Raw genomic sequence first — 27,317 nt, 5'->3', positions numbered from 1 at the left:
ACCAATTCACTAATACTAATTTTCCTTTTGGTGAGAAGTCTTTTGTTGCTGCTTTTAATTAAAAATGTACACATTTAAAAGCTAACAGTTTGACAGCTGCTTCCATTTGGGAGATAAAAAGTAAAAAATGTTTTCTTATGTGGGTTTTCTGAAATATTAAAATTTCAGAATTTTTTTTGCTACATAAAATGAGTCAATGCCTTTGAATAACTCTATTACAGAAACACTAATTATTTTTACACAAATACATTTTACAGTCCATTTAGTTCTCCAAGATACTTTATTACACCAAAATCACTGCAGAAAAACAATGCTTTCCTGTTGATAGCACAGGTATATGCTCTACAAGAGTAAAGACATAATTAGAAAAAATTTGATCCTATAAAATACTGACTTGGCATATATACAACATTTGGCTAAGAGTTTTCAATTTTAAAATCATAAAACTCCACTTAAGAAGAAAAAATACTTTTGAAAATATTAACACATATTAGAGTTCCCAATATATGATAAGCACTATATGTCAAAGTCATATCCTAATTTGTTCAGTGCCTAATTATAAAAGGACTACATCAAATCTGTAACATTAAGGTATCTTGGAACTGTAAACCCTCAACAGCACCCCACCCCAAACACACACCCATAGGCTTTTACATGTTGTAAGATAAGGCACTCAAACCTCTGAGCCAGTAATTCATGTCATTTCCATGACGCTCTTGAGCTGAGATCACTGGAATAGAATTAAACAAATACCATTCCTGCCTTTATTCAGTCCTCGTGCCCTCAAGTCCTGACCTGAATTCCTTCTTCTAAACACCAAAAACGCTATGTCCAGACATGTAATTCATTTTAAGTATTCTTCATAATAAGCACGAGATATAGCTATTTTATGTTAGTGAACAGTGGCACTCAAAACAAAAATATCCCATAACAAGCAGATTTCTACTCAGTTTAAAGTTCAACTTAAAAAAATTAAAAATATTTTCTATTTACTGGAGAATTTCTTAAACTAGATTAGTGTGTTAGACACATAAGATACATAAAACACAAGTGGAAACCAGTTACACCTATACATAATACACAAACTTACTATTTTCATTTTTTGTTGTCTTGTAGAAAAAGTTGTGTAGAAATGTGGGATTAAAAAATTTTTCATCAACATTACTTAAATGAGTCAAATACTTTAAGATTTATTTTTTTGAGAGAGTGAATGAGTGAGTTGGGTGTGGAGGGGCAGTGAGGGAGGGGGAGAGAGAGAATCTCAAGAAGACACCCCACTGAGCAGGGAGCCTGATGCTGGGTCCAAACTCATGACCGTGAGATTGTGACTTGAGCTGAAATCAAGAATGAGGTGCTCAACCAACTGAGCCAGCCAGGTGTCCTCAAACATGTTTCAAAGATTTGTAGCATAGAATATTCTAAGAAAACTAAATTTTCTCATTTGTCCAAGTTCCTTTAGAAGGTAATTTATTTCTAGAAATTAAAGCACAGGATGTTCACTTTTAGAATCTAAAGAGGAGGAAGATTAATTTAATAAAATTTTAAAGAAGGCATTTAACCATTTTTATTATCATAGTCTTACAATTTGCAAGGCAGTTCAAAAGAACACATAGTAATATTTTCAAATGTTTTATGTGTTGTAAACTCAGAAGTGCAAAATAGGGAAGGTTTTCTTAAAATATTGTCTTTGTGCAAATTCAGGTATAAGTTTAGCTAATAAAATAGCTTATATTAACTCTTTCCCTTAAAAGTTAACTTCAAAAAGAATATGAACAAATACTCCTTTAGAAGTAGTTGAGGGTGGGCGCCTGGGTGGCTCAGTGGGTTAAAGCCTCTGCCTTCGGCTCAGGTCATGATCCCAGAGTCCTGGGATGGAGCCCCACATTGGGCTCTCTGCTCAGCAGGGAGCCTGCTCCCTCCTCTCTCTCTGCCTGCCTCTCTGCCTACTTGTGATCTCTGTCTGTCAAATAAATAAATTAAATTAAAAAAAAAAAAGTAGTTGAGGGAACTAAAACATGGATAAAGATCCCTAACTGTACCCACACTAATTTTCTCCTACCCCCCTCTTCTACGCCTCATTCATGGTAGATGATAAAGTACAAAATTAAAATTACTCTGTTCTTCATCTGGCCTTGATCATACCCAGAGCTATTTATCTATACCTAAGCCTTCTGTAGAAAATCAGTGCCCAAATCCTAAAGGTTTCCCTTTACCTCACTGCAGAATTTCCCCAGGCTCCATGCTTGTCTGTGAGAATGTTGATAATTTTCTGGATTAGCTGAGTTGCTGTCACATGGTCCCGATATTTAGCTGCTCTTATCAGATGATCACACATCTTCTCATCTTCTCGTTTGTCTGCTGAATACTGGGCACACAGTGACTTGGATTGGAAAAAAGAAACATCTATTAATACTATAAAAATATGGGAAAAAAACTTACAACACACCAGGAAATTCTAATGGGAAATGAAACAACCAAAACTTTAAAATTATTTTTATATCCCTCATTAACTGAACTGACTGAGATTTAGTGATCTACTACCCTCAGTATAACAATCCCACAAGAACTTATTACTCTGAAATCATTCATAAGACACACTCAAAAGTGGTTTTTAAGCAAACCTAAAAAATTGGAAGAAGCCAATCATATGAAGATTCACGGTACCAAGTAATGTGGTACCAAGTAATGTGGCAAGAAGGGGGCTACAAAGCACTCCAGGCGAGGTGACTTAGAGGAAGAATGTTCTATACCAAGAAGGGTAATAATCACACCCACAGTGACAAACTGACTCAGGTAAAGGCACTCAGGAAGAATTTTTATACCTTCAACATTCTCTACTATATCCATAATCTGTCTTGTCTAACCTCACTGGGTAAGAGGAAATTAAAATTACTGATGAAAATTAGAAAATTACTGGATTCCATATTGCCCCAACACCATATACATTTATATTAAACAGGACTAAAATAACAAAAAAAAAAATGAATAGTCCATTTTTTCTTTATTAATATTACACAAATTTAACTATCAAATTTACTTTGTAAACATTTGGTAAGTCATTAAACTTTGATTGAAAAGGCATAATTCTAAACAGAAGAGTCCAAAGTAAGCTAAATAGTAAAATGGCTTAAAGTGTTCTTTAATGGATCCTCCTTTACAATTTAAACAGCAACTTTTCATATCTGACATAAAATCTATAGATATAAATCACATTAAAGGGCTATTCTTTCCCGATTATCAATCTCTGTCTCATTGTGGAACATTAGAGTCACATTCTGACCTTAAAACATGATAAAAGGAAACCAAACAAGAATGTTTTGTAAAGATATAATGAACTTGTATCTATTTTTTAAAATATCTTTAAATCATAATTTGAACATGTTCTTATTAAAAACCAATAGTATATTCTTTGTAAGACCTATCATTCAAAGTGAACAAGAGATGAAGAATATTTGCTCCAAGATCAAACGCATGTTAGTTAATTGGTGGAGTATATATTTGCAATATGTGTATGTGTATGTGCTTGTGGCCAAATGTTGAGTGGAGGTACCCCAAGAAATCCTAATCATCTATCAATAAAATCAAGGGCCAAGTCTAATATTTTCACTCAGTTTTACTTCACATCAACTTTTCTGTTTTCCTATTTTAAGTAACACATAAACTAGATGACATCACAATAATGACCACAAAAATATTTGAAGCTTAACAAAAATATTAGAATCTAAAAAGAAGAGAAGTAGGCATCTTGGGAACTAACAACTCAAATATATTTGATTATTACTTAAGAAATTTAAGACACTACCACAGAATTAATAAATATAAGACTAACCTACATCTTAAAAGAAATTCACTTTCTTGCAGATAAAGTGATAACTGAAGACAGAAACAATTTAGACCGGCCATTTATAATTCAAGTGACTATTCCAGCTCTTTAAATGTAAAGGATTACATAAAACAGTATCATATTTGGTCTTTCCCTCCAGATGTTATATCTCTACCGAACTTTATTATTTGTCCTTTGCGTGAAAGCTCAGAGAAATGAATTTAAAATGAAGCAGATTCCTCTAGTATCCTCTTGTCATTGCTTACTTCTTGATGGTCAAACTTTGTCCTTTATTATTCCTCTTTATGAAATGCTGGCATTTCTTTAAGGTTTTGCCAAATGTTCCTTGGCATTATCATTTACTCACACATCACCTCCTATTATTAATTTAGATCTTTTAAATTTTTCATATCTGCCCTAGCTGTTTCCCTGAACTCTCAGGCCATATGTCTACCTGTAGGATAATCTCCAATTATCCAATAAGCACCTAAAACTCAAAATATATAAAAATGTAATTACCAACTTTATCCCAAACATGCTATTATACTTCTGTCATTTGTGACTTCTCAATTTTCCTTCTCGTCATATCTCATCATTTCATTTCAACAACACTCATTTACCTCTTACCACTTATCACTCTTAACCACTGCCCTAAAACATCATCATTAGTTTGCAGTTCAGTTCTTGAAATAATCTTATTAACTGCTTTCTCACAGCCCCAGAATCACTTCAAGAATTTGACATTTCACAGATACATTTATATACCCTACACCTTAAAAAGTATGTGATTACCTAAAATAATGAACAATTAGGACCAAATTTTACCAGCTAAGACCATGCGTCCTTCTATGATTCAGCAGTGTGGTATAATATCTTTATGCCTTCCCATGTATCCTATATTCCAGACACCCTCAGATTTTATGCTATTCCCCATCTATCCTTGAGACATTTTCAAGACTTAGGAAATATATTTCTCCTATAGCCTTTGTATGTGAAACAAATTTAATGGTGTCTATTGAGAAGGTAAGTTAGAAACTTGAAGGACAACTACTAGAGAAGAAGAAGTATTGAGAAAGATAGAAATACAAATATAGGTCCTCTTGATTCTTCAGCAGAATACATAGAACAAAAAAATTCTCTAGGGGTGCCCTGGTGACTCAGTTGTTAAGCGTCTGCCTTAGCATGGCTCAGATCATGATCCCAGGGTCCTGGGATTGAGCCCTACATGGGGGTCCCTGCTCGGTGGGAAGGCTGCTTCTCCCTCTCCCACTCCCCCTACTTGTGTTCCCTCTCTCTGTCAAATAAATATATAAAATCTTTTTTAAAAATTTAAAAAGTTCCAAAATAATTGAAAATTAAGCATTTCAACTCCAAATAACTTATGGATCAAAGATAAAAATCACAAGCAAAATTACAAAAATTTGTGGCAACTGGGTGAGACAAATTCAAAGAAAAATGTATAGCTTTGCATGTATGCATTTTACATGTATACATTTATATATTATAAAATATTAAATATTTAAGGAAGAAATAACAAAAATCTTAAACTCTTTTCATATGGTAGAAGCTAAGGAATACAATGCAATTTGTATTACAGGAAAAGAAAACTAAAAATCAATTTGTGTAAATAAACACAAAATCCATAACAAAACATTAGCATTCAGCTATACACAAAATAAAGTATACATCATGATGAAGAAGAGTTTATCCATGGAATGCAAGGTTGACTTAATATTTGAGTATCAATCAGTATAAGTCGTCATACAACAAAAAAGGGAGAAAAACATAATCTCAATAGTTTTTTTTTTTTTATTTTTTATTTTTTATAAACATATATTTTTTATAAACATATATTTTTATCCCCAGGTCTGTGAATCACCAGGTTTACACACTTCACAGCACTCACCAAATCACATACCCTCCCCAATGTCCATAATCCCACCCCCTTCTCCCCAACCCCCTCCCCCCGGCAACCCTCAGTTTGTTTTGTGAGATTAAGAGTCACTTATGGTTTGTCTCCCTCCCAATCCCATCTTGTTTCATTTATTCTTCTACCCATTTAAGCCTCCATGTTGCATCACCACTTCCTCATATCAGGGAGATCATATGATAGTTGTCTTTCTCTGCTTGACTTATTTCGCTAAGCATGATACGCTCTAGTTCCATCCACGTTGTTGCAAATGGCAAGATTTCATTTCTTTTGATGGCTGCATAGTATTCCATTGTGTATATATACCACATCTTCTTGATCCATTCATCTGTTGATGGACATCTAGGTTCTTTCCATAGTTTGGCTATTGTGGACATTGCTGCTATAAACATTCGGGTGCATGTGTCCCTTTGGATCACTACATTTGTATCTTTAGGGTAAATACCCAATAGTGCAATTGCTGGGTCATAGGGCAGTTCTATTTTCAACATTTTGAGGAACCTCCATGCTGTTTTCCAGAGTGGCTGCACCAGCTTGCATTCCCACCAACAGTGTAGGAGGGTTCCCCTTTCTCCGCATCCTCGCCAGCATCTGTCATTTCCTGACTTGTTGATTTTAGTCATTCTGACTGGTGTGAGGTGATATCTCATTGTGGTTTTGATTTGTATTTCCCTGATGCCGAGTGATATGGAGCACTTTTTCATGTGTCTGTTCGCCATCTGGATGTCTTCTTTGCAGAAATGTCTGTTCATGTCTTCTGCCCATTTCTTGATTGGATTATTTGTTCTTTGGGTGTTGAGTTTGCTAAGTTCTTTATAGATTCTGGACACTAGTCCTTTATCTGATATGTCGTTTGCAAATATCTTCTCCCATTCTGTCAGTTGTCTTTTGATTTTGTTAACTGTTTCCTTTGCTGTGCAAAAGCTTTTGATCTTGATGAAATCCCAGTAGTTCATTTTTTCCCTTGCTTCCCTTGCCTTTTGCGTTGTTCCTAGGAAGATGTTGCTGCGGCAGAGGTCGAAGAGGTTGCTGCCCGTGTTCTCCTCAAGGATTTTGATGGATTCCTTTCGTACATTGAGGTCCTTCATCCATTTTGAGTCTATTTTTGTGTGTGGTGTAAGGAAATGGTCCAATTTCATTTTTCTGCATGTGGCTGTCCAATTTTCCCAGCACCATTTCTCAATAGTTTTTTTTAAGCATTTTACAACTCAGAAGCATTTCGTGGTTTTTAAAAAAAAGAAACAAAAAGACACTCCCCAAACTAGTAATAGAAAGAGACTTTTGAAACCTCAGGAAGCACATCTATGAAGATCATTCAGTTAAAACTGTGGATAAAACAAGTATGTCTCCTTTCTCATGACTTCTACTCAATACTGTAACAGGGTCCTAACCAGTTCAAAAAAGAGATAAAGAAAAGAAATAGGGTGCCTGGGTGACTCAGTGGGTTAAATCTCTGCCTTCAGCTCAGGTCATGATCTCAGAGTCCTGCGATCAAGCACCGCATCAGGCTCTCTGCTTGGCAGGAAGCCTGCTTCCACCTCTCCCTCTGCCTGTCTCTCTGCCTACTTGATCTCTCTGTCAAATAAATAAATCAATAATCTAAAAAAAAAAAAAAAAGAAAGAAATAAAAAGATGGTTTGGAATAGAAGGAATAACATATTTATTTGTAGAGACATTCATGTATGTAATACTCCTAAAGGTTCTGGAAGAATTATAAGACTTCTAATTTGACAGGTTTCTTGGATATAAGGTCAATATAATAAAAATTATTATGTCTATATACTGACAATAAAAAACTGGAAAATGAAAACAATACTATTTACAATAGCATTAAAATATAAAATAAATTTTAAAAATATACAAAGCTATACAATGAAACTTTTATAAATCATTGCTAACAAAAATTAAGGAAAATTAAGTAAGTGAAGAAATAGACAATGTTTATAGATTCTAAAACTCCATATTGCTAAAACACCTTCTCTCTTCAAACTGATTTTATAGATTCAACACAATCTTAAATAAAAGATTAAAAGCCTTGGGGTGACTGCGTGGCTCCGCCAGTTTAGCATTTGACTCTTGATTTCAACTCAGGTCCTGATCTCAGGGTTGTAAGTTCAAGCTCTGTGTTGGGCTCCACACTGGGCATGGAGCCTACTTAAAAAATAATGAAGAACAAAAATAAATAAAAAATAAAAATTTCACAGCCTTTCTTATGGATATTGACAAGCTGATTCTCAAACATATGTATACTTATACAAAAAGAAAACAATTAATGACAAAACAGTTTTACCTAAGAAAAAGAAAATTGTAGAATTTAATTGTATAATGTTATAAAATGTGAAACTAAGAACAGTTTAAGTTGTTAAATAAAGAAGGAGTAACTGGGGCGCCTGGGTGGCTCAGTGGGTTAAGCCTCTGCCTTCAGCTCAGGTCATGATCCCAGGGGCCTGGGATCGAGTCCCGCATGGGGCTCTCTGCTCAGCAGGGAGCCTGCTTCTCCTCATCTCTCTCTCTGTCTGTCTCTCTGCCTATTTGTGATCTCTCTATCAAATAAATAAATAAAATCTTTAAAAAAAAAAAAAAAAAAAAAGAAGGAGTAACTTTTTGACAACTGGCAATATCTGGCCACTCACAGGAAAAAAAAAAGAAAGAAAGAAATTGTCTAACCTTCACACCATAAACAAAATGTTTAATTCAAAATGAACTGAAGATCTAGATATAAACACTGTAACACTTCTAGAAGAAAATATAGCAGAAAATCTTATGACCCTGGGGTAGGCAAAAAATTCTCACATTAAAATTCTTAGACATAAAAAGAACCATAAAAGAAATTCATAACCATAAAGAATCTGATATATTAAACTATACCAAAATTTATAAAATCTTGTCTTTAAAAGATACTATTTAGAAAATGAAAAGATAAGCCACAAGATGGGACAAAATATTCACCATACATCTAGCTAATAATTTTCCTAAAAGACATATGAAGAACTCTCATGAATTAATAAGGCAAAGAAGCCAATTTAAAATAATAGGCAAGGGATTTGAACAGACACTTCACAAAAGATATACAAATGACTAATAAGTAAATGGCAGGATGCTTAGTCAACAGAGAAATTCAAATAAAGACCACAATAAACTATCACTATATACTCAGTAGAAGGGCAAAATTGAAAAGGCAGACAATATCAAATATTGGCAAAAATGTGGAACAAATGGTATCTAGCTGGTTAGAGTGCAAAATCCACAACTACTTCAGAAAACAGTTTGGCAGTTTCTTGCAAGTTTAAAAATATACTTACAACACCACCTAGCAATTCCACTCCTATGTATTTCCTCAAAATAAAGAAAACATTTTCACAAAACTATGTTGCATGATAATTCCCATAGTGCTTTAAGAACCAGACACTGGAAATGATCTAATATCCACCTATCCATGAATGGATAAAGTAATACTATTTGGTAATAAAAAGAAACAAATGAGTGATATACACAAGGTGGATGAATATCAAAAACTATACGGTGAGATTAAGAGTCACTTATGGTTTGTCTCCCTATAAAAAAAAAAAAAAAAACAAAAAAACTATACGGTGACCAAAAGAATCCAGACATTACAGAACCTACTATATAACTCCACTTATACAAAGTTGTAGAGTATATAAAACTATCTCCAATAACAAAAACCAGATAAGCAGTTGTAGAGATTGGATGTATGTATGTGAAGATGAGCTGACCACAGTGAAATACAAGGGAATTCTCTGAGATGACAGAAATTTTCTGTGACTTGACTATGACAGTATATACAAGTATATATATACAAGTATACAAGTATATACACCTGTCAAAACTCATTAAAGTATATATCTAAAAGGAATGTTTTATTATATACAAACTATATTTTAATAATGTTTATTTAAGAAGTTTTTAAAAAGTAAATAGGCAAGGTACTGACAGGGAAGAAAGTAGTTAAAATATTCATATCAAATAAATCTGCACATCTATCAAATAAGTCAATATCCTCCACAAATCACTAAAGAAAAAACAGGTAACCAATAAGGAACTAGGTAAAAGACAAACAGATATCGCAAAAACAAAAAACAAAAACAAAAACAAAAAAACTTAAAAAAAATATAACAAGCAGAAGAAAAGATAATACAGCTTCATCTGTAAATAAAATCCAAATAAGAACACAATGAGGTAACCTCTACACAACTACTAAAATACTAAAATAAAAAGTACTTGTCAATATTTTATGACAACATGGAGTATAGAAATAGCTACATTTTGATATTGATACACACCTTTGGAAGACACTACAGCAATAACTATTAAAATTGAAAAGATAAATATTTACAGTCAAGTAAGTGTACCCTACAGAAATACATAAGCATGTACACCAAGGACTTGTAAATCGTCAAAATCACACTCTTCATTACAATTAAAAACTGGAAACAACCTATCAACAGTAGAGAGACTATGAAAAACTATCATCTATTCATGTAAGGTATGGCATACAGCACTGAAAATAAAATAGGAAAATGTGACAAACTGAACAAATTGCACAAAAACAATGTTGAATAATGCCAGATCTAAAAACACACTTTATGATTCCATTTATATCAAGTTCAAAAATTGTTAAAGAAATTACAATACTAAAAGAAACACACTTAGAAACCCAAAGTTGGCAGCATCACAATGCCAGACTTCAAGCTCTATTACAAAGCTTTCATCATCAAGACAGTATGCTACTGGCACAAAAACAGACACATAGATCAACAGAACAGAATAGAGAGCCCAGAAATAGACCCTCAACTCTATGATCAACTAATCTTTGACAAAGCAGAAAAGAATATCCAACGGAAAAAAGACAGTCTCTTCAACAAATGATATTGGGAAAACTGGACAGCCACATGCAGGAAAATAAAATTGGACCATTTCCTTACACAACACACGAAAATAGACTCAAAATGCATGAAGGACCTCAATGTGAGAAAGGAATCCATCAAAATCCTTGAGAAGAACACAGGCAGCAACCTCTTCGACCTCAACTGCAGCAACTTCTTCCTAAGAACATCGCCAATGGCAAGGGAAGCAAGGGCAAAAATGAACTATTGAGACTTCATCAAGATCAAAAGCTTTTGCACAGCACAGGAAACAGTTAACAAAACCAAAAGACAACTGACAGAATGGGAGAAGATATTTGCAAATGACACATCAGATAAAGGGTTAGTATCCAAAATATATAAAGAGCTTAGCAAACTCAACACCCAAAGAACAAATAATCCAATCAAGAAATGGACAGAAGACATGAACAGACATTTCTGCAGACATTCAGATGGCCAACAGACACATGAAATAGTGCTCCACATGACTCGTCATCAGGGAAACACAAATCAAAACCACAATGAGATACCACCTCACACCAGTCATTATGGCTAAAATTAACAAGTCAGGAAATGACAGATGCTGGCGAGGATGCGGAGAAAGGGGAACCCTCCTCCACTGTTGGTGGGAATGCAAGCTCGTGCAACCACTCTGGAAAACAGCATAGAGATTCCTCAAAAAGTTGAAAATAGAGCTACCCTATGACCCAGTAATTGCACTACTGGGTATTTACCTTAAAGACACAAACATAGTGATCCAAAGTGGCATGTGCACCTGAATGTTTATAGCAGCAATGTCCACAATAGCCAAACTATGGAAAGAACCTAGATGTCCATCAACAGATGAATGGACAAAGAAGATTCGGTATATATACACAATGGAATACTATGCAGCCATCAAAAGAAATGAAATCTTGCCATTTGCAACGACGTGGATGGAATTAGAGGGTATTGCGCTTAGCGAAATAAGTCAATCGGAGAAAGACAATGATCATATGATCCCGCTGATATGAGGAAGTGGAGAGGCAACGTGGGGGATTTGGGGGATTGGAAAAGAATAAATGAAACAAGATGGGATTGGGAGGGAGACAAAGCATAAAAGACTCTAAATCTCACAAAACAAAGCGAGGGTTGCGGGGGGGGGGGGCGGGTAGGGAGAGGGTGGTGGGGTTATGGACACTGGGGAAGGTATGTGCTATGGTGAATGCTGTGAAATGTGTAAACCTGGCGATTCACAGACCTGTACCCCAGAGGCTAATAATACATTATATGTTAATTTTTAAAAATTTAAAAATTAAAAATAAATAAAAGAGGAACCTAAAAAAAAAAAAAAAAGAAAAGAAAAAAGAAACCCACTTAAGTATTGAGTGGAAAACAAAAGTAAAAAAGTCATTCCATAAAATCAGAACAGTATTTAGTTCAATGGGGCAAAAAGGGGTTATACTGGATAAACACACATAAAGTGCTTCTCAGAAGCATTTTCAGTATCAAGAAAAGGAAGTAAATTAATAATGTTAAATGCACACTGTTTCTACAGTTAAGTTTCAGTATGTTTTATGAGAAACAGATTATAAAGCAAATTTTCATTAAGTCTGCATATTATTATGAAATAAAAATAAGTTTAAAAGTTCAAGGTTAAAATCTTAAAAAATATTATACAAGCCTTTAATATTAATTAAGCAACTTAAGTGTGTTGGTTTTACAAATTTTGAATTTAAACTTTTTTAAAAAAACATATACTTATTTTTAAAAATAAAAAAGTAATGACATATGAAATTAAAAGAAAGGTCTTGCTTCCACCTCCTCCCTACATGGCTAGTTGTTTTCTACAGGGGTAATCACTATTAATAATAATACATTGTTCCCATATAAATGGAACCAAACTAGATCATTCCATATCAGAAGATCCAATTCTACCTTCTTTCTTTCTCATGGCTACACTTAGGGTATTATATTTTTAGTTAACTAAACATACGTACTGGTAAACACCTTTAAGTGTATACTACCTTAATTCCCAATTTGCCCCCAAATCTCTTACACTATCAATTACTTATCTCATTGGAAATCATGTAAAAGGGAAAAATGACTTAAAGGACAAGTAAAGAAGCTTTTCAATATTTGACTTTTGAAGGTCTTTATATTTGATCCCTTAGCTCAGATGAACAGTTTGTTTAAAAAAAAAAAAAAAAAAAAAAAAGTTATCCACAGGAATCTTACAAAGGCTCCTGAAAAAGACTTAGAAAAATGAAAGCTTAAAAACCTCAACAGCAAATGAAAGTCAACCAAAGACAATGTGTGACAGCCACCTTTAATTCTGAAGTGATTCCTCTGTCATCCAACGCCTCAAAGTATTGATTTCTCTCAGCATGAAAAAGCCTAAGCCAATGAAACAGATACAGCATCACCCCCACCATAACAGCATTCAAGGTTACAACCGGCAGAACACTTATCAAAATATCTCTATGATTTCTTATTGTTTTAATGGACTGGATAAAATGTGTTGGGTTCTTATCTCAACAAACTGCAGTCTTCAAACATTTTAAAATAATTTGGAGATTAATATGGATTTAAATATTTTAATTTAAACTTCTAATAATAAAAAACTTGTTTTAAAAATGCTTTTACATGTCATTTGTAAAAGCAAGTCAACAATTAAGAGGGTTACAGTTTTCATTTCTTTGTCAAACACACACAGTATTGTTTTTATTCAATTATTTTATTTCATTACCTCATTAGAGTTATTCACAATTAAAAAATCACAAAATTGTTAGGTAAATAACAAATTTCGTGTAATGGCTGCATATATCATATGCAAGTAAATAAAGTATCATTACCTGTGATCAGTAAAATTAACAAGGAATTTAAACAGATTGGGTTTAACCCTATTAATTACATTTTTAAAAATCATAACATGAGGGGCACCTGGGTGGCTCAGTGGGTTAAAGCCTCTGTCTTCGGCTCAGGTCATGATCCCAGGGTCCTGGGATCGAGCCCCACATCGGGCTCTCTGCTTGGCGGGGAGCCTGCTTCCTCCTCTCTCTCTGCCTGCCTCTCTGCCTACTTGTGATCTGTCTGTCAAGTAAATAAATAAAATCTTTAAAAAAAAATCATAACATGAGACAGAAATATATCATTGCAAAAGATTATATAATTATACACAAATACATACACACATGGAGAAAAACTGAGAGTTTCAAAGTCTTTTTGCTAATCTGCACAAGAGCTAAAAGATGTAAAGCAAATTCTATCATCTTTTAGCTCAACATAATTACCTAATAGATTTTTTTAAGTTATACAGAACTAGAGCCTCTCTATTATATTACGCTAATCACAATTAAATACACTAACTATGAACAGCTAAGACTTAAACTTCAAATTAAGGTATTTTAAGAACAAACATGAAAAAAATCAAGACAAAAAAATGATTCATTCTTATAAAAAACATACTTAACACTATTGTTTAGAACACAGATTGTAGAGCCAGAAAACTTGAATTTAAATCCCAGCTCTGACACATTCATGCACAGGCAAATTATTTAAAACCCTGTGCCTCAGTCTCCTCATATAAGAAAGGATATAACATGACATGTTTTGGGGAAAGGATCAAATAAAAATAGACATGAAACAATTAGAACTTGCCAGGCATATAGTAACACCTGACATTTATTATAGGCTTAGTCATGAAGTGAACAAATTACACAGCAAACAGTTCTTTCTTCCAGCATCTCATTGGAGTTGAGAAACAAGGGATTAAATGTAATTACAATATGAGAGAACTGCTTAATGGTATATATAGTATATTTGGGAGGAGCAAGAAAGAACTGTTTAGAATCTGAGAGTTTTACAGAGAAATGAAAGCCTAAGTAAACTGTTCACCAAGAAGGAAGGGCTTAAGACAGAAAAGATAAAATACAGCCAAATGAAGAGGCAATGAAAATAAGAGAACAAGCTCAAATAAATACCTCTTTATTTTCTTAAAAGATTTATTTATTTGAGAGAGACAGAGAAAATGGACAAGCGGGGCTGGGGGACAGAGGGTTGAGAGAGAATCTTAAGTGGACTCCCCGCCTTCTGTGGAACCCAACATGGGGCTTGATCTTCTGACCCCAAGAGATCATGACCTGAGCTGAAACCAAGAGTTTGATGCTCAAATGACTGAGCCACACAAGTGCCCCAGTAAGTAACTTTTTAAAAAGAATAACAGAATAAGACATGTAATTTACACAGCCCTTCCTTTTTAAATCCCCTAATATACACTTGCTTATATTTTCCTTGTGCAATATTGTAATTTGTATGACATGTATATCTGGTCATTCAGATGACTACAATATATATTTGGTCTTCATCCACAGTCCCTGGCTTGCAGCTCCTAAAATTCTTTGAATTTCTTAAATTTTGAGAGTTCTAAAGGTATCTTTTGTTATGTTAATGAAGTGCCTTTTGGACCTGGCCATAGGGTGGGGGCTGACTGCCAAGAAAACCAACCATGTGATTAAAGTTTTTTTGATTTTCAGTTCCCACCCCTCCCCTGACTTCCTAGAAGTGGAAAAGAAATGAAGACTGTATCAGCCAATGGCCAGTAACTTAGTCAAACATGATTATAAAATGAAGCCTCCATACAAACTCAAAAGTAAATCTTTTGGGCCTCTTTTGAAGAGCTTCAAAGCTTGAGGAGCCAGATGGCTTCCACACACCAAGCTCCAACCTTAACAAGCAGTGAAGCTCCTTTGCTCAAGACCTCACCCTATTATGTCTTCCTCTGGCTATTGATTCATATCCTTTATCATATCCTTTAATAAACTGGCAAAAATATGTTAAAAGTGTTCCCCAAGTTCTGTGAGCCACTCTAGCAAATTAATCAAACCTAAAAAGGAGCCATTTGGAACCTCCAAAATGTAGTCAGTTAATCAGAAGCCCAGGTAGCAGCCTGGAGCTTGGATATCAAGTAGAGAGTGGGAAGCAGTATTATATAACTGAACCCTTGACCTGTGGAATATGATGCTACTTCTGGGTACAGTGTCATGTCAGATCTGGGTTGAGTTCTTGGACACCCTCCTATCTGAGAAGTGCTTGGGTTTGGGGGTGGACTCCCACTTCCACTTTAGAATTGGGTTTAGGAACCCTAAAAGACCTTGGGTACCTATATATTTTTACTATTTCCTTAAAAGAAAACTCTTCCCCAAAGGTTTATATAAATCATTTCACATATAGTTAATTATATCATTTAGTTGAGTACTGCTAAATGTATCACTTAGCTGAATACTGTTAGACTGCTGTAAGTTTTTCTTCAAACGTACTGCTAATATAGACTAATTCAAAATGACACAACTGAATATGAACTGGCTTTTAGGTACTGTTATCAAGCTATCTATAAAGAAGAACCACTTTTTATTATACTTTTATAAAAAAATGACACTTCAAAAAATATTCTGACAAATCCAGACATTCAAGCTACAAAAGTTCCAAATATTTTTTTAATTTCTGTACTCAATCTCTTTGTGGACTAGTGGACTAGTTATAAACAGTTTGCTCAGCACACTGCATCTAAGTAGCACTAGTATAACAGATGAATTGGAGGAAACTATTTTTATTGACTCAAGAACTGCCATCTTCCTTTTCATGATAAAACAACTGATCTTATATTCAGAGCTTTACACTGCACACTAATAACCCACAAATAACAAAAGCCAAATTCTAATTTCATGTGCACAATTTTTAAGTGATAAGTAAATGAAATGCACTATGATGACTTTAAAGTTAGCTTATTTTCTTCTCTATCTTTAATTTAAAATTCACTAAGAAAAGGCAATTTTTACATTAACACATGATTTGGTCAGCGGTTAAGACAAGCAGAACATATGAACTGAAATCTTAAACAGAGACTTGATGTATCCATAAAAATATATTCAGATCTTTACTTAGAAGAGATTTTTCAATAGCAGTAAGAGGTTCAGTCTTCTATCAAGACTGTATTTTAGGGGCACCTGGGTAGCTCAGTGGGTTAAAGCCTCTGCCTTCGGCTCAGGTCATGATCTCAGGGTCCTGGGATCGAGCCCCGCGTCGGGCTCTCTGCTCCTTGGAGAGCCTGCTTCCTCCTCTCTCTCTGCCTGCCTCTCTGCCTACTTGTGGTCTCTCTCTGTCAAATAAATAAATAAAATATTTTTAAAAAAAAGACTATTTTACATTATTATAATATACTGGAAGTTATAAAAACATGTTTCATTTTCGATTTAAACTGATCAGTGCTGCTCATAGTTATGAGTTTGATCATATCTATGCTATAGTTCCTTTGTTTTTTTCTAGCTTCTCACCTTTAATAGAGTTGCTAGCAATATTTCTTTGTTTACCAAAAGCTAAAGATGCATTATTTAAAATTTTCAACCCACGGCAGAAACATTGCCTTAAAATGGCCTTTCTTTGCACCAAAAATGGTAACTCCTTCAGTTTCACAAATTACTCTAAAATGTAAGATTTTTATTTCTACTTTTTTTTTTTTTTAAAGATTTTATTTATTTATTTGACAGAGAGAGATCTCAAGTAGGCAGAGAGGCAGGAGAGAGAGAGGAGGAAGCAGGCTCCCCGCTGAGCAGAGAGCCCGATGTGGGACTCAATCCCAGGACCCTGAGATCATGACCTGAGCCAAAGGCAGCGGCTTAACTCACTGAGCCACCCACGTGCCCCTATTTCTACTTTTAAAAGATTTTATTTATTAGACACACAGAGAGAGCACAAGTAGAGGGAGCAGCAGACCCGGGGAAAAGGGGAAGCAGTCTCCTGACAGAGCAAGAAGCCAGATGTGGGGCTTGATCCCAGGACCCTGAGATCATGACCTGAGCTGAAGGCAGACATTTAACCATCTGAGCCACCCAGGCGCCCCATAAAATGTAAGATTTTTAAAAAATATGTATGTATGCATACTTATACTGCATATAGGTATGCATATGGTCTGTACAAAACTTTCCCACAGAAAACTGAGAGCAAAAAATGTTGTGACCCAGCTATTTAAGTTAATTTCAGTTATCAAGAAACTGAAATTGAAAGTGAGACAATCGAAAACACATCCTAAAAAAAAAAAAAAAAAACTCTAAAAGAAGTGCACTTCAGACTGAATACACCGGACTCTGGAAATATACTGAGAAATGTGACTGCATAGTTCAGGTACAGAACATATTGTAGAATATATATGTTAAACTGGGTTGGGCATCTCCCTTAAGGAATGTGATGGTTACATGACCAATCAACCTGGGGCAAAAAAAAAGGAGAACCTCAGAATGAAGAACAAGCAATATTCTCATCTCTCCAAGACTGGAGGCAGGTGCACCTATACTATTCTAAGAAGAGGGAATACTGTCAAAGGAGCTCTCTCTGTGGAAGAGTTGAATCAGCCCCTTGCAAGATGGCAAAGGGACAAAGCTAGACAGATCAAGAAAAGGTCAAGAGAAAACATCCTAAGCAGAACCACTGCCTGTGAATTCCAGGAGATACAGTATCTTTTACTGAGTTATTTTCCGTTTCTGCACTGTGATATTCTCCTATCACTGCTAAGCTTATAAATGAGAAAAGGAAAAGTCTATGCCAATACAATGAGCAAAAAAGGATAAGGAAACAGCAACTCATTCCTAGAATAGCCTTTTGTATGATAAGAGATGACTTTCAGGACTCCACAGAGCAGTAGCCTGGATCAAGGCCTTATGGCACAGGTGACAGCTCTAGATGTACTGTGGGACATGGAAGCATTCCTTGGATATTCCCAGAGATTACTTAGAATAGAAAAAAATGATCTCCCTTTTGATACTGACAACGCTAGCTATGTTGTTATACACTTAATATGAATTGACAGTAATAGGTGCTTTACATTTATCAAATCCCAACTACTCATCAAAATTACTGTAAGTAGGCACAATTACTATCCTGATTTTAAGATGAAGCAATGGTGCCTTAGTTCACATAACTAGTAAATGACAGAGCCAAGGTTAAGGGACTAGGTTATCTCACTAGAAAGTCAGAGCTATATTAATTGGACCATAATAATCACATGGTCTCAGGTGCCCGGGTGGCTCAGTTGGTTAAGTGACTGCCTTCGGCTCAGGTCATGACCTAGAGTCTCAGGATCGAGTACCACATCAGCCTCCCTGCTCAGCAGGGAGTCTGCTTCTCCTGCTGACCTCTCTCCTCTCATGCTCTCTCTCTCTTTCTCTCAAATAAGTAAAAATTTTTTAAAAATAGTAATAATCACAAGGCCTCATTAGCATGTTGCTATAATATAGTGATTTGGACGTTTACAAGGACTATAATCCTCCTCAGTTAATTATGCTAGTATTTTATCACATTCATGATTATTTATCAAAATTTTTATCCCACGCAAAGAAAATAATACAAAAGCTACAATTAAAAATTATATATATTGTCAAGATTACTATTTCCCTATTCCTGGCTTTTTGAAGAAATAAAGAGCTTTAGAAAGATGCCCAAAACTATAATGCATGTAAAGGCCATATCTAAGGTAAGAAATATCATTCTAATGCTTCATTATTAAGCTATGATGCCTCAAGATATATTAATTAGCCATCTCTCACAAAATGACAAAATTAATTGTGCAAAGGATACATCAAGAAAGAAGTGTGGCTGGGTGCCTGGGTGGCTCAGTGGGTTAAGCCGCTGCCTTTGGCTCAGGTCATGATCAAGTCTCACATCGGCCTCTCTGCTCAGCAGGGAGCCTGCTTCACTCTCTCTCTCCCTGCCTCTCTACCTACTTGTAATCTCTCTCTGTCAAATAAATAAATAAAATCAAGAAAGAAAGAAAGAAAGAAAGAAAGAAAGAAAGAAAGAAAGAAAGAAAGAAAGAAAGAAATGTGGCCAGATCAATGGAACAGAATATAGAGCCCAGAAATAGACCCTCAACTCTATGGTCAACTAATCTTCGACAAAGCAGGAAAGAATGTCCAATGGAGAGAGGACAGTCTCTTCAACAAATGGTGTTGGGAAAAGTGGACAGCCACATGCAAAAAAATGAAACTGGACCATTGCCTTATACCACACATGAAAATAGACTCAAAATGCATGAAGGACCTCAATGTGAGAAAGGAATCTACATCAAAATCCTTAAGGAGAACACAGGCAGCAACCTTTTCGACCTCAGCTGCAGCAACTTCTTCCTATAAATATCGCCAAAGGCAAGGGAAGCAAGGGCAAAAATGAACTATTGAGGCTTCATCAAGATCCAAGTCTTTTGCACAGCACAGGAAACAGTCAACAAAACCAAAAGACAACCGACAGAAAGGGAGAAGATATTTGCAAACAACATATCAGATAAAGGGCTAGTAGCCAAAATCTATAAATAACTTATCAAAGTCAATACCCAAAAAACAAATAATCCAATCAAGAAATGGGCAGAAGACATGAACAGACATTTCTGCAAAGAAGACATTTAGATGGCCAACAGAAACATAAAAAAGTGCTCCACGTCACTTGGCATCAGGGAAATATAAATCAAAACCACAGTGAGATACCCCCTCAAATCAGTCAGGACAGCTAAAATTAACAAGTCAGGAAACAAAAGATGTAGGTGAGCATGCGGAGAAAGGGGATCACTCTTAAACTACAATGGAAGCTGGTGCAGCCACTCTGGAAAACAGCATGGAGATTCCTCAAAAAGTTGAAAACACAGCTACCCTACAACCCAGCAATCGCACTACTGGGTATTTACCCTAAAGATACAAATATAGTGATCTGAAGAGGCACATGTACCCAAATGTTTATAGCAGCAATGTCCACAATAGCCAAACTACAGAAAGAACCTAGAGGTCCATTGGCACATGAATGGACAAAGAAGATGTGGTATATATATGCAATGGAATACTATGCAGCCATCAAAAGAAATGAAATCCTGCCATTTGAAACAATGTGGATGGAACCAGAAGATATTACACTGAACGAAATAAGTCAATCAGAGAAACACAATTATCATATGATACCTCTGATATGAGGAATGTGAGAGGTAGGGCAGGGGGTTGTGGGGAGTAGAGAAGGGAAAAATGAAACAATATGGGATTGGGAGGGAGACAAACCATAAGAGACTCAATCTCACAGAACAAATCGAGGGTTGAGGGCACAGGGATAAGGTGGTTGGGTTGTGGACATTGGAGGGTATGTGTTATGGTGATTGCTGTGGAAATGAGTAAGCCTGATGATTCACAGACCTGTTCTCCTGGGACAAATAATACATTATATGTAAATAAAAATAATTTTAAAATAATAATAATTAAAAAAAGAAATGTGGCAAGACAATGGGGTGCATTAATCACTACTAATGCAGAATCATCACAGGAAATAGAATTGTATTATCCTTAGATTCAAAAAAGTAATCATTAACTTTGACTATCAGTCTCACACTAACATTTTAAGATGAGAGAGCTAAATAAAAGCCCAAAATAAGGAGGATAAAGTTAAAAGAAGCAGAAAGATCACAAATAGGAAAGCATAAATAGGAGTTTGAATGAAAAAATACTTTGCATTGCCTCATTATTACAGGTTTAATTTAAAGGCTCAAAAAAACAGAGGCACTTGGGTGGCTCAATCAGTAAAGTGTGACTCTTGATTTTAGCTGAGGTCATGATCTCAGCGTTGTTTGATCGGGTCCTGTGTTGAGATCTGCACTGAGCATGGAGTCTGCTTAAGACTCTTTCTCTCTCTCTCTGCCTATGCCCCTCCACCCCTGTTGTGCTCTCTCTCTCACTCATAAATAAATAGTAGAAAAAACAGTATCACAGTATTTCGTTTGTACTCAATTTCAACCACTAAATGAAAGACAAATAGGGAACTATCGCATAATGGAAATACAAGATAAAAAAATAGACACACATGTAAAAAAAAAAAGGTTGTAATTCAATTATTAAACAGCTCAGACTTCTTTTAAACTGTACCAATTTTACATGCATATGGAAACAAACATTTCAAATCAGTATAAATTAGCAAAATAAAAAGAATATATATTTAAGGTTTAGTTTCAAAAATCTTCTACAAAAGCGAATGAAAAACGACATAAATAGATGGAAAGATACACCATGCTCATAGACTGGAATTATTGTTAAAATGTGCATACTAGGGGCACCTGGGTGGCTCAGTGGGTTGAGCCGCTGCCTTTGGCTCAGGTCATGATCTCAGGGTGCTGGGATCGAGTCCCGCCATCGGGCTCTCTGCTCAGCAGGCAGACTGCTTCCCTCTCTCTCTCTGCCTGCCTCTCCATCTACTTGTGATTTCTGTCAAATAAATAAATAAAATCTTTTTAAAAAAAAATGTGCATACTACCCAAAGCAATTCACAGATTCAATGCATCCTTATCAAAATACTAATAGCATTTTCCACAGAACTAGAACAAACACATGAACAACAACAACAACAAAAAACCTTGAATAGCCAGAGAAACGTTGAGAAAAAAAAGAACACAGCTGGAGATATCACAATCCCAGATTTCAAACTACTCTGCAAAGCTATACCAATCACAATAGTATGGCAATGACACAAATGCAAAAACACAAATCAATGAAATAAAACAGAGAGACCAGAAATGAACCCACATTTATATGGTCAGTTCATCTATGATGGAGGCAAGACTATAGAATGGAAAAAAAGATAGTCTCTTCAATAGTTGGTTTTGGGAAAACTGCACAACTGCATGCAAAAAATGAAACTGCATCACTTTCTTACACCATAAAGAAAAACTCGAGGGTTTTAGAGCGGGGGTGCAGAAATGGGTTAGCCCGGTGATGGGTATTAAGAAGGACACATATGGCATAGAACACTGGGTGTTACAGGCAAATTGATCATGGAACATTACATCCAAAACTAATGATGTACTGTATGGTAACTAACATAACATAGTAAAAAATAAATAAAAAAATAAATAAATACCTACATGTGAGACTTTCTTGAAACCATAAAACTCCTAAAGTAAAACATAAGCAGTAAACTCTTGGACATGAGCTTTAATATATTTTAGATCCGTTTCTCAGGCAACGTCAACAAAAGCAAAATTACTTGGGACTTAATCAAGATAAAAAGTTTTTGCACTGAGAAGGAAACCAACAATAAAACAAAAAGATAACCTACTCAATGGGAGAATCTATCTGCAAATCATACATCCAATAAGGGGTTAATATCTAAAACATAAAGAACTCAAACAATTCAACCCCTAAAATCCAAAGGTGGATTTAAGTGGACCCACACAGTTCAAAACTATGTTGTTCAAGATCAACTGTAAATTTATTTTTAATTAAGTGAATAAAGGAAAATTTCAAGATTATTACACAGGTGAAACTCTAATAATACTGCCATTTAGTACCTATCTTTGGGGCTGGACCAAATAAATTATAAGCCCCAGATTTGGGGTTATACTTAATGACCTTTAAGGAGCCCCAGATAACAAAGAATTTAAATACCTGGTCCAATATACTACATAGTAAGTTAGTGGCTGAACCAGAACTGAATCCTAGTTCTGACAAATCCCAAATCTATGTTTTCTATCATACACTGCAGATCATAATAATAATTTTACAGATCACATGTAATTAAGTATTTAAATCAATACTCTAAGTCTCATAAAATAAAAGCTAAAAACTACAGACCTCTTAAGCAAAAAAAGAGTTGACCACAAGATTTTTAGAGTTTTTTACTTATCAAATCAAAAAGCAAGTCTTAACTCTTAGAAAACTTAAGTATTGTAGTACATATATAACAACCACCATATTGTAAGTTCAGCAAAAAATTACTACAAAGATTTAAATTCTCTGACTTTATACATCATTAAATGCTAGTCACAAAAATATCGGCAAACTGAATATCCAAAAGAATGAAATTGTACCCTTACCTTACACCACACATAAAAAACAACTCAAAATGAATTATTTAAACATGAGACCTGAAAGCATAAAACTCCTTGAAGAAAACATAGGGGAGAAGCTCTTTCACACAGATCTTAGCAATGATTTTTCACATTTAACACCAAAAGCACAGGCAAAAAAAGCAGTAACAAATGAGAAGGACCATATCAAACTAAAAAAGTTTTCTACAAAGCAAATAATAAACAAAATGAAAAGGCAATCCACAGAATGGGAGAAAATATATGCAAACCAAATACCCAATAAGGGGTTACTATACAAATTCAGTAGCAGAAAAATAATCTGATTTTTACAAATGGGCAAAGGCTCTAAATACACAATCTTCCAAAGAACATATAATGAGTGGCCAAGATGTGCATGATAAGACACTCAGTCACCATCACTAATCAACAGGAAAATGCAAATCAAAACCAGAATGAGATTTCACATCATACCCGTTAGAATGGCTATCATCAAGAAGACAGATATTAACTGTTGGGAAGGATGTGAAGAAAAAGGAACTGTAGTGCACCGTTAGTGAAATGTAAACCAATTCACCACTATGGAAAACATTATAGAAGCTCCTCAAAAAACTAAAAATAGAACTACCTTATGATTCAGTAATTCTACTTCTTTATATCCAAAAGAAATAAATTACTATCTCTAAAATACATTTCATTGCAGGATTATTTCAAATGCCAAGATATCAGAAACATTCTAAACATCTACTAGCAGTTGGACAAACAAAATTATACACACACACACACACACTCCTACATATATATACGTATACACATACATATAAACATACACACACATATACATACAATGGAATATTATTCAGGCTTTAAAAAAAGTAAATTAGTCACTTAAGACAACATGGATTAACCTAAAAGACATTATCCTACCTGAAATAAACCAAAAACACAATGACAAACCTGAAATAAACCAAAAACACAATGACAAATACTGCATGATTTCACTTATATGTGGAATCTAAAAACAAAAATAGAGCTCACACTAAGGGAGTAGAATGGTAGTAACCAAAGGCTAGGGAGTGGGGGAAAGAAAAGATATTAATGAAAGAGTATAAAGTTTAAGTTATGAAATGAGTAAGTTCTTGATACTCAATGTACAGCATGGTGACACTGTTAATTATAATTAACAATAATGTATTTTGAAAACTTGGAATCTTAAGTTTTCTCACCACACACACACACACACACACACACACACAATGGTAACTATGTGAGATGATGTATATGTTAATATACCTGACTGTGGTACTTTTTCACAATGTACCAATGTATCATATATCAAAACATCACTGCTATGCACTTTAGATATACACAATATTTATTTGACAACCATACCTCAATAAAACTAGAGAGAAAAAAAAGTTTGAATCTATAAGCAACTAAAGAATTACTACTTTTTGTTATGCCTCTACTAAAATAGGCACAGAATACTTTATTAATCTAAAATAATCTAGGCTCTCACAGGAAAAGACTGAATCCCCAGACTTTGCTAACTAAATATGAAAATCTTCATGAATCTTATATCATGTAGCAGTTGATACTTTCATTCATTTAGCAATTCTTTATTGAATGCTTCCCCTGTTCAAAGCCCAAGCTAGAAATTCAAACGAAAATAAGAAACAGAGCCCATTACAAAGGGGTCAATACCTAATGTTTGTTTCCCTCAGTAGATACAAATAATTTCAAAACATTTTTAATGGATATAAGTAACTCTCACAAGGTATCTGAGAAGATAACATTATTTAGAATTTTAAAATGCAGTGTCTATATCAAAAAGAAATAGCAGTGAGGTGGCCTCTATCCCCATTACATGACTGCTATAAGAGAAGAGATGTATCCAAACCACACAGGCTCTTATATAAGACATTCTCAAGCCAGAATCTGCAAACCTCCCCAAATTATATGTAAAATGTTATGGTTATATTTGTTTGAATTTCTCAAGGTCATATTCTCAAAAAAGTTCATACCAAAATAAAAATGTGAGAAGTACTGACTCAAAATAACACAACATATTATAATCCCATTTTTGGTTGAATATATATGATATGAGAAATATATATAAAGTGTACATTTATAGTAAAGCAACTAAAACGTTATGTGCCAAACCATTACCTTGGGAGGTATGGTAAAAGGAAAGATACTGAAGAATATTTTCTTTTGTTTTTTTAAATTTATACTACTGTTTTCATTACATTGTCTCTTCTGTTCTCTGTCCCCCACCTTTTATTGGCACATTATATTCCAGTGTAATTTTTTTGAGTTAAGAAAACCAGAAAGAGCCATTGATCTAAATGAAATTTTTTTGTAAATCAGGATCTCTCCATTTAACTTTCTGTGATGTACCGAATTCTACTTTTAAAAGATAATTTTTTAAAATTTTCATAATCTAAGGAAACCAATAAAAATAGATTTGGGGTTATCTGGATTATAGATATGTGGAAGTGCTTATACCTTTTACACAACTACAACCCAATTAATCAAAAATTAAAGCAACAACACAAAAAAAATCAATGAATTTATATTACTTATGACTGCTTAAAGTGAGAATATAACCTCCAATGAATTAATGAGCCTTAGAATACCATAATGTTAAAATGGAATCAATCCATGAAAATTACTATATGCAGCTGATTTTACCAATTATAATGACAAAACTTCTTTCATAATAATACTTAACTGAAAGGCATCTTCACAGACTAGCATTTCCATATTGACTTAAATCTAAAACTAATTCTATATTGCGAAAATGGCTTGCTGCAGAACACTAATGCAATAACTGAACATTGTTGATGATATGAAAAAATGAATTCACATGTAGTGATATATTATGCACTGCATTAATGAAAATTTGACATAAGTTTCAAAACTGAAAAATGAAAGGAGAGCATGACATCAATTTTTTATTCCCCCAAATGCTCCTTCTTCAACTGTACCAACAATTTGAGATTTTTACCAAAGTGTTTAACCATCTAGAATAAAGAGTATACTTACAACTTCTATACTGTTTTACTACTGTTAATAAAACTAGAAAGAGGATTAGAAGACAAAGTAATATACGTATGTTTTAGACAAAATTAGGAAGACATATTACATATTAGGAAGACACCTACAAAGAGATATACAGCAAATTTGGGGAAATGTAAAATGGCAGTTGAGGCCTACAGCATAGTAATTACACCAAAATTCTACCAAATGTTTAAAATTCAACAATTCCACTTCTACTAGCACTGAAACTAAGCATATAAAAACACACAAAATCTTGTTTCAATGTAACTTTATTTTTTCACTGTTCCAGCATTCATTGTTTATGCACCACACCCAGGGCTCCATGCAATACGTACCCTCCATAACACCCATCACCAGGCTCACCCAACCCACCACCCCCCTTCCCCTACAAAACCCTCAGTTTGTTTCTCAGAGTCCACAGTCTCTCATGGTTCATCTCCCCCTCCAATTTCTCCCAACTCACTTCTCCTCTCCAATTCCCAAAGTCCTCCATGTTATTCCTTATGCTCCACAAGTGAAACCGTAAGATAACTGACTCTCTCCGTTTGACTTATTTCACTCAGCATAATCTCCTCCAGTCCCATCCATGTTGATACAAAAGTTGGGTATTCATCCTGTCTGATGGAGGTATAACACTCCATTGTACATATGGATCGTATCTTCTTTATCCATTCATTTGCTGAAGGCATGCTGGCTCTTTCCAGTTTGGTGACTGTGGCCATTGCTGCTATAAACACTGGGGTACAGATGGCCCTTCTTTTC

General features: G+C 34.7%; 1 protein-coding gene across 4 annotated transcripts in view; it reads right to left on the bottom strand.

Moving 5' to 3' along the window:
• The window catches only part of LRBA (LPS responsive beige-like anchor protein), a 742,234-nt gene that overhangs the window by 385,171 nt on the left and 329,746 nt on the right, over positions 1 to 27,317 (bottom strand). For all 4 annotated transcript variants that reach the window (XM_059175618.1, XM_059175627.1, XM_059175636.1 and 1 more), the window contains exon 37: positions 2,214 to 2,380. In XM_059175618.1, the coding sequence (XP_059031601.1) occupies positions 2,214 to 2,380 (167 nt within the window). The remainder of the gene's footprint in view (positions 1 to 2,213; positions 2,381 to 27,317) is intronic.

This window comes from Mustela lutreola, chromosome 1 (genome assembly GCF_030435805.1).
Source record: "Mustela lutreola isolate mMusLut2 chromosome 1, mMusLut2.pri, whole genome shotgun sequence".
NCBI classification, from domain to species: Eukaryota; Metazoa; Chordata; class Mammalia; order Carnivora; family Mustelidae; genus Mustela; species Mustela lutreola.
Note: the sequence above shows the minus strand (reverse complement) of the source record. Positions and strands in the feature narration are given on the sequence as shown.